The 12006-nt window shown below is 60.9% G+C and overlaps 1 protein-coding gene across 1 annotated transcript; it reads left to right on the forward strand.

Annotated features, from left to right (window-relative positions):
• Window positions 1-687: 687 nt before the first annotated feature.
• On the forward strand, window positions 688-11233 carry TBX2 (T-box transcription factor 2). The gene is made up of 7 exons (XM_068656229.1): window positions 688-1563; window positions 2302-2569; window positions 4983-5129; window positions 6256-6332; window positions 6442-6611; window positions 8123-8733; window positions 9589-11233. Exons 1-7 carry the CDS (start codon window positions 1199-1201, stop codon window positions 10033-10035), a joined length of 2085 nt encoding a protein of 694 aa, XP_068512330.1. The 5' UTR covers window positions 688-1198; the 3' UTR covers window positions 10036-11233.
• The last annotated feature ends 773 nt before the right edge of the window (window positions 11234-12006 follow it).

The raw sequence follows: 12006 nt of genomic DNA on the forward strand, positions 1-12006 counted from the left end.
TCGGCGGGGCGCGGAGCGGGGCGGGCCCCACCTTGATCCTCTTTCCAGGATCTGTCGTAAGACGGCAGCAGCCGAGCTCCGGCCCCCCCCTAACCTCCCCCCCACACACCCAACCCGCCGCCCCCGCCCGCCCCCCTCCGCCCCCGCTCGGGGCTGCGCGGCCGCGGAAAGCTTCGGGGCGGCCCCCGGTCCCCCCTGGCCCCCCCGGCCCCGCTCCGCGCTCCGCCGCGGTGGCTCCGCGCTGTCCCCGCACCGGCGGCCGCCGCTCCCCGGCCGCGGCGCAGCCAGGGCTGACCCGGTATGCGGAAAGGAGCCGGGGGTGGGATTTCGAGCACTTTTCTCTGTCATTGGTTAATATTTTATTCTGTTGACATGTTTTCTTACTGCCGATGCTTCCGACACCTTCTTCTTTTTTTTTTTTTTCTTTCTTTTTTTTTTTTTTTTTTCCCTTCTTCCCGTCCTCCCTCCCTCCCTCCTCGCCCCCCCCCCCCCTCCCCGCGCCCGGAGCTTGGCCGGAGCTGTCAAAACCACGCCTATGCAGATCCACAATTGGTCTGAAACGCGTAAAATCAGCAATCAAGGGGGCTTGGCTCATTAGCGGGCGGATCAGAGCAGGAAGGACATGTGAGATAGTCACAGTTTTACAGAGATCACGACAAGATCTAACCGTTTCCACCCGGGCTCCTTGAGCCATGAGCAGCCCTCGCCCGAGCGCCGGCCGCGGGGCGCGCAGCGGTGCCGGGGCGCAGGCCGGGCCCGCGGGGGTGTGAGGGCAGCGCGGCCGCCCCTGCCCGCGCCCCCGCCCCGCTCTCGGTGCCGGTTCAGCGCCGGGAAGGACTTCGCCGGGAGGGCTTTTTGCCCTCGCTCGCTCTCCCTCGCTGCGACAACAACAACAAAAAATAAGGACCTACTGTCTCCCCTCCGCAGACCGGGAGTCCCAGGAGCCGGGAACTGCCTCTCGCTTTTTTTTTTTTTTTGCTTTTTTTTTTTTTTTCCAGATCTAGTTCCGCTGTTTTTCAGCATTTTTTTTTTTTTGTGCGCTTTTTATTTTTGTTGTTGATTTTTCCTTCCTCTTCCAGAGACTCGAGCGAGTTCGCTGGGCAGGAGAGACAAAAAAAATAATATCAATAACAATAATACACACACACGTTTTTGTAAAGGGAATCCCTCTTTTTCTCCTGGATTTGTGGATGCACCGATGAGAGATCCAGCCTTCCCAGGGACTGCCATGGCTTACCACCCCTTCCACGCACCCCGGCCGGCCGACTTCCCCATGTCCGCCTTCCTCGCAGCCGCCCAGCCTTCCTTTTTCCCCGCTCTGGCTCTGCCTCCGGCGGCGCTGGCTAAGCCCATGCCGGACCCCGGGCTGGCCGGGGCGGCCGAGGCCGGGCTGCACGTCTCGGCCCTGGGACACCACCACCAGGCAGCCCATCTGCGCTCGCTCAAGAGCCTGGAGCCCGAGGAGGAGGTAGAGGACGACCCCAAAGTGACGCTGGAAGCCAAAGAGCTTTGGGACCAGTTTCACAAGCTGGGCACCGAGATGGTGATCACCAAGTCGGGAAGGTAAGAGCCGGCCCCGCGCAGCCCCGCGCAACTCGCCCGCACCTGCGGGGCTGCGCAGCGCCCTCGCCCCTCGCCCCCCGCCCCCAGCCCTTCCCCGCTGCTCGCCCAGCTCGCCCCGGGGAATTCACCCCGGGCGAGAGTCGATGGGGTTTCGATGCCGGCAGTTTTTGGAGGAGTTTGGATTTAACCCCCCCTGCCAGCTAATCCTCGCGACTCCCCCCCCCCAGTTATTATTTTTTAAAGTGCGATCCCAAATGAAATTTCTGTGCACTAATTGAGCTCCCGCAATCCCCCGCTGCATTTGTTTACGCCGCTCTCGGCGGCTCCTCGCCGCCCGCAGCTTTTCCTGCCCCTGCCAAACTTTCCCCGCCGCCGGGGTCGGCCCCGGCCCCGCTGCCGGCCCCGGAGGAGGCAAAGGAGAGCAGTGAAAAAGGGCTCGGTCCGGGCACCCCCTTGGGCTCTGCCCCCTATTTCTTGGAAGGGGATTTGGAGCTTTTCCCCCTCTTTCTGCTCCTATGGGCGCAGCCGAGTGGGATGAGAAGGAGCAGGGCCTGCCGGCCGTGCCAAAGGCTGGGAAGACCCGGGGCGAGCTGAAGAACCCCCCCCACACACACCCCGTGGTTTCGGAGGGGCCGGGCGGTGCGGGGCTGCCGGGCCGGGCCGGGGGCCGCGGCCGTCGGGGGTCGCGCACCGGGCGGGAGGGCGCCGCGCCCTGCACCGCTGTGCGTCTCTCCGCAGGAGGATGTTCCCCCCGTTCAAGGTGCGGGTGAGCGGCCTGGACAAGAAGGCCAAGTACATTTTGCTCATGGATATAGTTGCGGCCGACGACTGCCGGTACAAGTTCCACAACTCCCGCTGGATGGTGGCCGGCAAGGCCGACCCGGAGATGCCCAAACGCATGTACATCCACCCCGACAGCCCGGCCACCGGCGAGCAGTGGATGGCCAAGCCCGTCGCCTTTCACAAGCTCAAGCTCACCAACAACATCTCGGACAAGCACGGCTTTGTAAGTGTGGCCGCGGGGACGAGCAGAGCCCCCGGGCGCGGACCCCCCGGGCCAGGTGCTGAGCCCGGCCCCACTGTGACCGGGCAGGGCCGGGGGGAGCCGTGGGGCTTTACCGGCTTCCTCCCCCCGGCAAAAGCACGCCCGGACCCGGGCTGGACGGCGGGGCCTTGCCGGGCCTTGCAGCGGCCGGGCTGTCGCGAAGCCCTCCCTGGTTCTTGCTGCCGGCCGTCCCGGGGACGGCTCCCCCCGGGGGAAACGGGGGCTGGGCTGCGGGGGTGCTCGGGGTCCCCTAGGCTCCCGCATGTCGCCCCCCCGGCCCGTCCTGCCGGCTCTGCCCGGCCGCGGGGCTCGGCGGGGAGCAGGAGCCGGGGAGGCGCAGCCCGGGGGGCGCGGACGGGGCTAACCTGGGGGCAGCGAGGGGAGCCCCGACGGGGCGGCCGGGCTGGGGCGTTGCGGCCGGGCAGGTGCAGCCCCGGACCTCGCTGCGGGCCGGGCCGGGCCGGGCCGAGCCGGGCAGAGGGGTGCTGGAGGCGGCGGCACCTGCGCTGGGGTTGCGCGGCCGGGAGCGGAGCCGGAGCCGTTGGCAGCAGCGGCTCGGCACAGGCTGGGTCTGAAAGGCTCCAAACGGGTCTGTTTATTCCCCTCTTGATCACATTTGTATCACCTCCCGGAGGGGAAAAACAAAAACAAAACAAAAAAAGAAAAGAAAAAAAATCCATCCAAACAAAGAAAAAAAAAGGAGAGGGAGAGAGAAAGAAAGAAAGAAATGGAGGCGTGTTGGCAAGCTGCAGAAAGCAGGGGCAGGGCTGCAGGGGAGCGGGGTCCTGCGTGAAGGCGAGGGGGAAAAAATCACAGCGAACGAGAGAGCTGTCTTAGCGTCTGGGCCAGCATTTGGGGCGATAAAGGGAAAGTTCCTCGGCCCGTCCTTGTGCTCTGGGGACTGGCAGTCCTGAGGCCTCGGTGCTGCTCTGCCCGCAGCGCCCGGAGAGCGGCCAGGTGCGGGGAGCGGCTCCCGAGAAACTTTTTTCCCCTCTCTCTTATTATTTTTCTTCTTTTTTTTTTTTTTTTTTTTTTTTTTTAGGCAGGAAACGGTGTGTTTGTTAAATAATACATTGCGAGGCTATTTATAGGCAGCAAGGTAAATCGATAGCGAGGGAGTCTCATAAATAGCATTTTTTGGTACTGGGGAAAAAGTAGTTTGGTTCAGCGTTTTTAACGGTTCGCCTCCTTCAATTAAAGATTTCTGGTACGTGTCGTTGTCCAAAATCCGGAGTGTGTTAAATCTGGGAGATGAGGGTTTAGCCAGCGCCCATCTGGTCAGAGAGGGATGATTATTTTTTTTAAAGGAATGCAGATTTGCACGCTTGAATGAGACTTTTTTTTTTTTTCTTTTCACCATTTTCATGATAAATCCCGTGTAGATTATATCAATATAATAGCGACCCGACAGTTCATCAGCAGGTGATTATTGCTGGGGTTAGAAAAAGGGGGATTTTTTTTTATTGCCTTCTAAAACGAAATGAAGTGATAATTATTTAGCCATTTGGCCGGCGTTATTTGACAATAATTACTCAAGCTTTCGCCGTTCCCCTACCAATTCCTGGCGGTGAGGGCTGCGTGTCAGCCCGACCACAGCAGGTTAGGGAATTATTCCATCGCTCTCGGGCAGGAAAAACGTTGCCGGGGCGGGCAGCGAGGGCAGGGGCTCGGGAGCAGCCCCGCTCGCGGCTCAGGGGCTCCACAAATCCTCAATGCAACCGCGGTGGGCTCGGGGTGAGCTTTTTAACAAAGGCAGAGGGGAGAGAATCTCTCTGGGTGTTGGCGAAGCTTTTCAAGCACCTGGTTGGAAAAAAAAAAAATGTCTGTTCCTTCTGCAGCGTTGCTCTGAGACATGAATTTAACATGGCTCGTAGTGAAATGCTCCTTTCAGGTCGCAGGAGCTGGCACGGCTTTCTGCTGCGCCCAACTGCAAATCTCGGGTCTTTTTCATTTGTATTTATTTATTTATTTCGGTGGCGAGGCAGAGGAATTTTTTGAAAAGGACGGAACTATTAAAAGCGGCTAGAAATGTGTCGAAAATTCGCCTCGTGTTTTCAGGGTTGCAATAAACCGGGGAGATGCCCGTAGCTGCTCTCCTGCCGTGCCTCCCCCAAGATGTTGCAGTGCCTGCCTTCCCCGTGACCTCCTTATTTGGGGGCAGATCGTGCAATGACATAAACAAAAAAGAAATCTCCCTCTTTGGCATCCGCCGGCATTCCTTCCTCACGCTGAATTATTACTATTATATTTTTATTTTTTTCGGAGAAAAAAAAAAAAAAGCGATTTTTTAGAGAGGTAGCCTGACTCGCGCGTGGCAGCGATGGGGTCCCCGGGGCTGACCGCGGCCGCGGGCTGTGCTCTCTCGCCCCCCCAGACCATCCTGAACTCCATGCACAAGTACCAGCCCCGGTTCCACATCGTGCGGGCCAACGACATCCTCAAGCTGCCCTACAGCACCTTCCGCACCTATGTGTTCCCCGAGACCGATTTCATCGCCGTCACCGCCTACCAGAACGACAAGGTACGGCCGGGCAGCCCCTGCCCCGTCCCTGTCCCCGTCCCTGCCCTGTTCCTGTCCCCCCCATGTCCCCTCCTGGGCTCTTTGTGCGTGCTTCTATCCAAAGCCGAGGGCTGCTGCAGGAGAGCATCGCGGGGAGAGTGGCCAAAAGGCAGCAACAGGAGGATGCTGATACCCCAAGTCCTCAGAGGAGGAGGCACCCGTCACCCTAATATCGTTATTAGTGTTATTAGTGCTATTATTAATTCCCCCCCGGGTTCTGTCGCACCTTTCCTCACTGCGGGAGCCTTTGCCGCAGGCCCAGGCTGAGGGAGCAGCACCCGGCCTGGGCAGCCTCCTGGACAAGGTGCCCTGGGCCCGGCAGGAACCGAAAAATAGGGCCAGAAAAACCGATTTTACTTGCTTTCGTGATTTAGCGAGTGTCGCTGCCGCGAGCAGGGGAGGCAGGAGCTCCCCGTGGGGAGCACGGAGCCTCCGCTGGCCCCTCCAAGAGCTGCGTGCGCGCGTGTGTTTTAACCCAAAAGCTGACCCCCACCTCCACCCCTGGCTGCTGATGCTAATTGACAGCTCTGTCTGAGGGTCCTGGTGGGCTTGTTTCCCTCGTAAAGTTTATGGCGAAGAGTCACAATCGATTAAAGAGCACTTTGTCTGCTCGCCCGCCGCTGGCTGCCGGTGGGCTCCGTCGGGCGGCAGCGGCCGGGGGCCCCGTCGGGCGCGGCCGGGGGGCGGCCGGGGCCGGGCAGACATGCATTTTTAAAGCGCCCCTCTCGGGGCCGTATTTCAGAGACATGCATTATTGAGCGCCCTAATGTCGCCGGCCCCAGAAGCCCGTCGCGGAGAGGGATAAGAATAGCTTTTAACCAGCGCAGCGCGGCTCAGTCGCCATCTTCCCTCCGGGGGGCCGTGAAAAATAACTTCCTATCATTAAGACGCTATTAATAATTCAAGCGAAACCTCAGCATCATTTTTAATAAAGCATGCGGTGTGTTAAACCGGGGACGCTGCGCCTTTCGCAGCGAGCCCGGCCCGGCCGCGACCCGGGCTCTCCTCGACGGCCCCGGGGGAGCGGGGCCGGGGTCCCCGAGGGGGCGGCCAGGGCGTCACGCAGCCCCTCTCCGTGTCCCCGCAGATCACCCAGCTGAAAATCGATAACAACCCCTTCGCCAAGGGCTTTCGGGACACGGGCAATGGCCGGCGGGAGAAGAGGTAAGGGGCGCCCTCCCCCCCCAAATTCGGCGCTTCCCCCCCCCCCCGGTCCCCGCACCTCTCCGCACCCGCGGAGGGCCGGGGCTGAGCGCTGCCTCTCTGCCGCCAGGAAGCAGCTCTCGCTGCCATCCCTGCGGATGTACGAGGAGCCCTGCAAGCCCGACCGCGACGGCGGCGAGTCGGACGCCTCCTCCTGCGAGCCGTCGGCGGTGCGCGACGCCCTGCACTCCCCCGTGGGAGCCCTCCCCAGCCCCCTGCGCCTCAAAGGCAGCGGCAGAGGTAAAGCAGCAGCTCCAATCCCCCCTCTCCAATCCCCATCTTCAATCTCCTTTTTCCAATCTCCCCTCCCCAGTCTCTCTATCCAATCCCCCCCCAATCTCTGCCGTGCCGTCGGGGCTGAGCCCGCACCCTCTCAGCCCCCCGACAGCAGGGCCGCGCATCCCGGAGTGGGGAGGGCTGGGGCAGGCGAGTTCCCCAAAAGGGCCGCGGCTTTCAGCGAGCCCCTGTCTGCTCGGGGTCCCCTTTAGGGCACGAGCAGGGGGCTTCCAAAGCACCCCCCCCCTCGGGGCTTGCAGGTTCCTGCGGGGTAGGAGGCAAACTGCACCCGCAGGGGGAAGGTGCAGATGGGCACGCGGGGAGCCGAAGGGTTGCAAGGACAGGATAGATCCAGCGAGCAAATGCGAATGGCATTTAGGGTTTGCAACATTTTCCTGTTTATACGTTAGTGTAAACAAGAAGGAAAGGCGAGGCAGGCCGTATGCTATATGCGGCTGTCCGGCGCGCCTCGCTGCTGCGTCGCCCTGCCTTTCATGGCTCGCTCAGTGCCCTGCGGGGGGAAAAAAAAAAAAAAAAGAATTAATACGTTTGAAAGGGAAAAAATGTTGTAACTCCAGGGCTTAAAGCTAGTAAATGAAAATAAACTAGCAGTTCCCACGTAGCAGTTTTTAGATGCTGGATTTTGTCTTGCCGCACTATCAATCTGCTGCTCTTTAAACTTTCCACCAACCCAATTCCCTGCAAACCTTCATCAAAACTGCAGCCTCCCCCCCCCCCCCCCCCCGGCCCCAAGCCGGTGGGAGGGTTTATTGCACCCCTCTCCTCTTTCAAAGGCTTCCCAGAATATTCACCCCAGCCTGCAGAGCCTCACCTAGCCGGCACCAAAGGCTTTTTTCCATTGAGCCGGAGCTGGTCGGGCACGGCGTGAGCGGGGTGCAGTGCTGGGGTGCGACGGGGCCCTGCTCCATGGCAGGCTCTGCTCCCCACGTCCTCCCCATCCCCTCACCTCTCTTCCCCCTTCCTCCTGAGAGCTCGGTGCCTTTTTTAAATTAAAGCACTCTTAGCGAAGCCTGCAGCGTACCTCTTTCCTTAAAACTGCCTCCTTAACCTGACTCAACCTGCACATTTGGAATAAATCCACGGCGCGCTGTTGATCAGCTCCATGTAATTAAATATATACAGGACCATTTCCTCCAGCGCTGTCCACCCGCCTGCGCGCTCTTCATCTCCCGCCCCACAACCCGCTTTGAGTTTGCAGCTAACGAGAACGATGCTGTAATATATTTTGGTCCTCCATCCAACATGTTTTTCCTGTTTGGCAGAGCAGCAGCACTGCTGTTGTCAATCCCCTTTCCCCGCGGTGACCGTGGCACGAGGGCCCGTTTCTGCCCTCTCTCCTTACAGCGTTCCTCCTGTTAATGGTGGCGGGAGCCTTAAATCCACTTTAACTCAAGGGTGAAAGACCCGCTCCTCACCTCTCCGGGCTGTTCCTAAACCTCTCCATCCCTTTGCAGAGGAGAAGCTGGGCGCCGACAGCGACGCGGAGGTGGAGAAGGCACCTGAGGAGCGGCCGGTGGCCACCAGCCCCGGCGGGGAGGACGCGACGCCCCGCAGCAGCCCGCGGTGCCCGGACGAGCGGAGCAAGGAGAGGCGCAGCCCGGAGAAGGCCAAGGACGGCGCGTCCCCCAGGGAGGGCCCCGGCGAGGGCCTGTTCGGCACGCGGGGCCTGGAGAAGGACAAGGTGGAAGGGCGGAGGAAAGAGCCGGAGCCTGGCAAGAAGGACGCGGAGGGCGGTGGGCTGGGCAAGGAGGCCTTCGCCCCGCTGATGGTGCACACGGACAGCCCCCCGCACCTGAGCGCCGGGCACCTGCAGAGCCTCGCGCTCTCTGGCCTCCACGGGCAGCAGTTCTTCAGCCCCCTGGGCGCGGGGCAGCCCCTCTTCATCCACCCAGGACAGTTCGCCATGGCCCCCGGCGCCTTCTCGGCCATGGGCATGGGACATTTGCTGGCCTCGGTGACCGGTGGGGGCAGCCTGGAGAATGGAGCCCTCTCATCTGCCCCGGGCACGGCAGGGACGGCCACCCCCTTCCCTTTCCACCTCTCCCAGCACATGCTGGCCTCTCAGGTAAGACTCCCCGCGTCCCTGTCCTGATCCTCGTTGTCCTGCCAGGCCCTGAGCTCTCCTACAATCCTAGGCTCTCCTCCTGCATTCTTCCCCAAAACTCCCTGAACTATCTGAACACTCTGGGGGCATGGGCCTAGCCAGTGTTGCCCCCACTGTGGGGACATCTGAGGTGGTCCCAGTGTGGCTCTCATGGGGTCAGGAGCTGTCAGTGCCCCCTGGCCTCCCCCATGGCCCCTGCAGGCTGTGGGAACAGGGTATGACATCCCCTGGGGCCCCGGATGTGCTGCCTAGTGTGGCACGGGCAGGACATGGGGGGACACTTGGAATGATGGCCCCAGAGCCAGTCTGAGGAAGAATCCTGATCCTTTTGTGGCTGTCATGGGTTCTACCACAGGCAGGGGCAGCACTGGGAGCGGCAGCCCTGGCCCGCTACCCTGGCCTGGCTGTCCCCATCCAGCAGCCCCCATCTCCCCACCAGCCCCAGAACAATTCCCGTGACACCCACACTCGCCTTACCTCTGCCAGTCCCCGTGATGAAATGCATAAGGACATCTTTGAGCACACCTCATTTATCGGACTGACTTACCGACGTGTTTCATGCGGTTAGAGCCCTGTGATGCTGCGCAGCCGGGGATGTGGAGCATGTGGGGACACGGCCAGGCTGTACGGTGCTGTAACCCCAATTTGGGGTTTGTGCCCAATGGTACCAACCCCTTTTGGTGCGGAGTGGATGGGGGACCCCAGCTGAACCCCCTTGTATTCCAGATGACACAAGGGTGCCCCAGCTTTGCCTTGCCTTTCCTGGGTGACCGATACGGCACAGCACAGCTCTCACCCCTCTCTCTCTCTCCGCAGGGAATCCCGATGCCCACCTTCGGCGGACTCTTCCCCTACCCCTACACCTACATGGCAGCAGCAGCGGCGGCCGCCTCGGCCATGCCGGCCACCAGCGCCGCGGCCGCCGGGCCGCTCTCCCGCAACCCCTTCCTGGGCAGCAGCCGGCCCCGTCTGCGCTTCAGCCCCTACCAGCTCCCGGTCACCATCCCGCCCAGCACCAACCTGCTCACCACCGGCCTCCCCGCCAGCCTCAACCCCGGCTCCGAGGGCTCCAAGGCGGGCAGCAGCCGGGAATCCAGCCCCCTCCCCGACGTGCCCCTGCACAAAGGGGGCAGCCAGCGCCCCGCCGCCTCCCCCAAGGGCTCCCTGAAGGAATCCCTCAACGAACTGCAGAACATCCAGAGACTGGTGAGCGGGCTGGAGAGCCAGCGGGAGCTGTCGCCCGGCAGGGAGTCCCCCAAGTGACCGACGGGGCGGGCAGCGAGCCCGCCCCCCCCGCGGGGCTGAGAAGCACTGGTATTTTGTACAGCACAGTATAAATATTTATTAAAGAGCAGGGGGTGGGGGCGGCTGGGGCGAGGGGTGCTGGAGCAGAGGGGAAGGAGCCCTGCGGGCAACGCGGCCCCACCGCCGAGGAGCCAGGAGCAAGAAAAGGAGCGTGGGGCTCACCCCCTCCTTGGGTGAGGGTCTGGGAGTTGCCCTCCCCCTTCTCCTGGTTGCCCCCCACTCCTCTGAGCTCCCCCGAGAGGGGCACAGGGTGGCTCTGGGGGGGCGACGAGCCGATGCGGTGGCACCCGATGGGTGGCAATGGATGGGGTGAGCCTGTGAGCCCCATGGGAGGCGAGCGGGGCCAAAACCTCGTCTGTGCAAGGGGGGGTGGGGGGAGGGAGGAAAAATTGAATAAATAAATAAAAAAAGAACAGAAATAAGGATGAAAACACGGGAAAAAAAGCCGTCTCGGCAGCCGCCGCGGAGCTGCGCAGTCACCGCCACGCAGAGCTGGTACCGGCCGGGGGGGGAGCCCCGTGGGTACCAGGGCAGATATTTATGAAATAAATGGTAATTTGTGTAAATAAGCTATAAGGATCCCAGAATATGCAAATTGGTATTAATTTATTCAGAGTTGTACATTGGTGTGTACATAATATTTAGAGTTTAACTCATCGCATTTAAGTTTTTTTTTTTTTTTTCATTTTACATGAACATATATATTGTAAATGAAAACTATTTAGCTCTTTGTGATTGAAGGAGATATTGGTTTCTTTAACTGTGTTTTAAAATATTGTTTATCCCGCCTGTTCTCTAGGACAATCATGTGCCACCGGTAGAACAATTTTTGGAAAGCAAGAGTTCAATTCTTTAACAGACTTCTGCAAGGGAAAAAAAAAATAAAAAGAAAAAACTTATGAATCCAAAACATACTAAAATCTCTCTACAGTGCGGGGTATAGAGAATGCAGGAATAAACCTCAGGTTTTTATTTTTCACTCCAGAACAAAAATTAAAAAAAGTATAATAAATTTAAATATCACAGGACTGTGCTCTATATTTGTTTTAAAATAAAAAGATACATGATTTGAAACGTGCTGGTTACTCGGGTGTCTGTCTGTTCAGTTTTGATGAAATCTCTCACATCTTTCAATAAAAAAATACTCCGAGAAGCCCTGCCGGCTCCCGCCTCTTTCATTTTCGCCTCTGCGGCGGGAGTGCGCCCAGGGCCGGGCCGCCCCGTCGGGGCCGGCGCCCTCCGCAGGTGCGGGGCTGGGGGGGAGGGATGAAGGACGGGAATGCCCCGACGTGCGCCCGGCCGCCCCAGCGGAAACCTCCGCTGCTGGTTGTTGGTTTCAGGAGGGCCGCCCCTTCGAGCCGTGCCCGTCCCGTCCCGTCCCCCCCCACAGGTACGGAGCGGGACCCTGCCAGTATGGGGCGCACGGAGCGGGGCCGGGGGGCAGGTACCGGCACCATCGGGGGGAGGCGGCACCGCTACCGTCGGGGGGAGCTGCCCCGGTGTAGCCGTCGGGGCTGTGCCCACGGGACGCCGGCCGCTCCCGGAGCCGCTCGGCGGCGTTGCGGGGAGCGAAAGAGGCCGGCCCCGGCAGCCCTTTTCCTCACCAATTACCCTTCTCCCGGGCCGGGGAAGATTTATGGGCCCGGCGGCAGGGCGGGGGCGCGGGCGCGTCCCCGCGGGGTGCGGGCTGCGCAGCGCCGTGCTCAGGGCTCCCTCTGCCGGTGCCGCCGCGCTCCCGCCGCTCACCCGGCCCCGACGGGGCGCGCCGACACCCCGGCTCCTTTCCTGCCTCCCCCAGCCCCTAAAAGCGCTCCGGAGGAGCCGGGGCCGGGTACCCCGACGGGGGGAGAGGAGCTGGAGCCAGGATCCCCGACGGGGGCAGAGGAGCCGCTGTTCTCGGCTGAGCACCGTGGCCGTTTCTGCTGGTGG

This window comes from Anas acuta, chromosome 19, assembly GCF_963932015.1.
Source record: "Anas acuta chromosome 19, bAnaAcu1.1, whole genome shotgun sequence".
In the NCBI taxonomy this organism is placed as follows: Eukaryota; Metazoa; Chordata; class Aves; order Anseriformes; family Anatidae; genus Anas; species Anas acuta.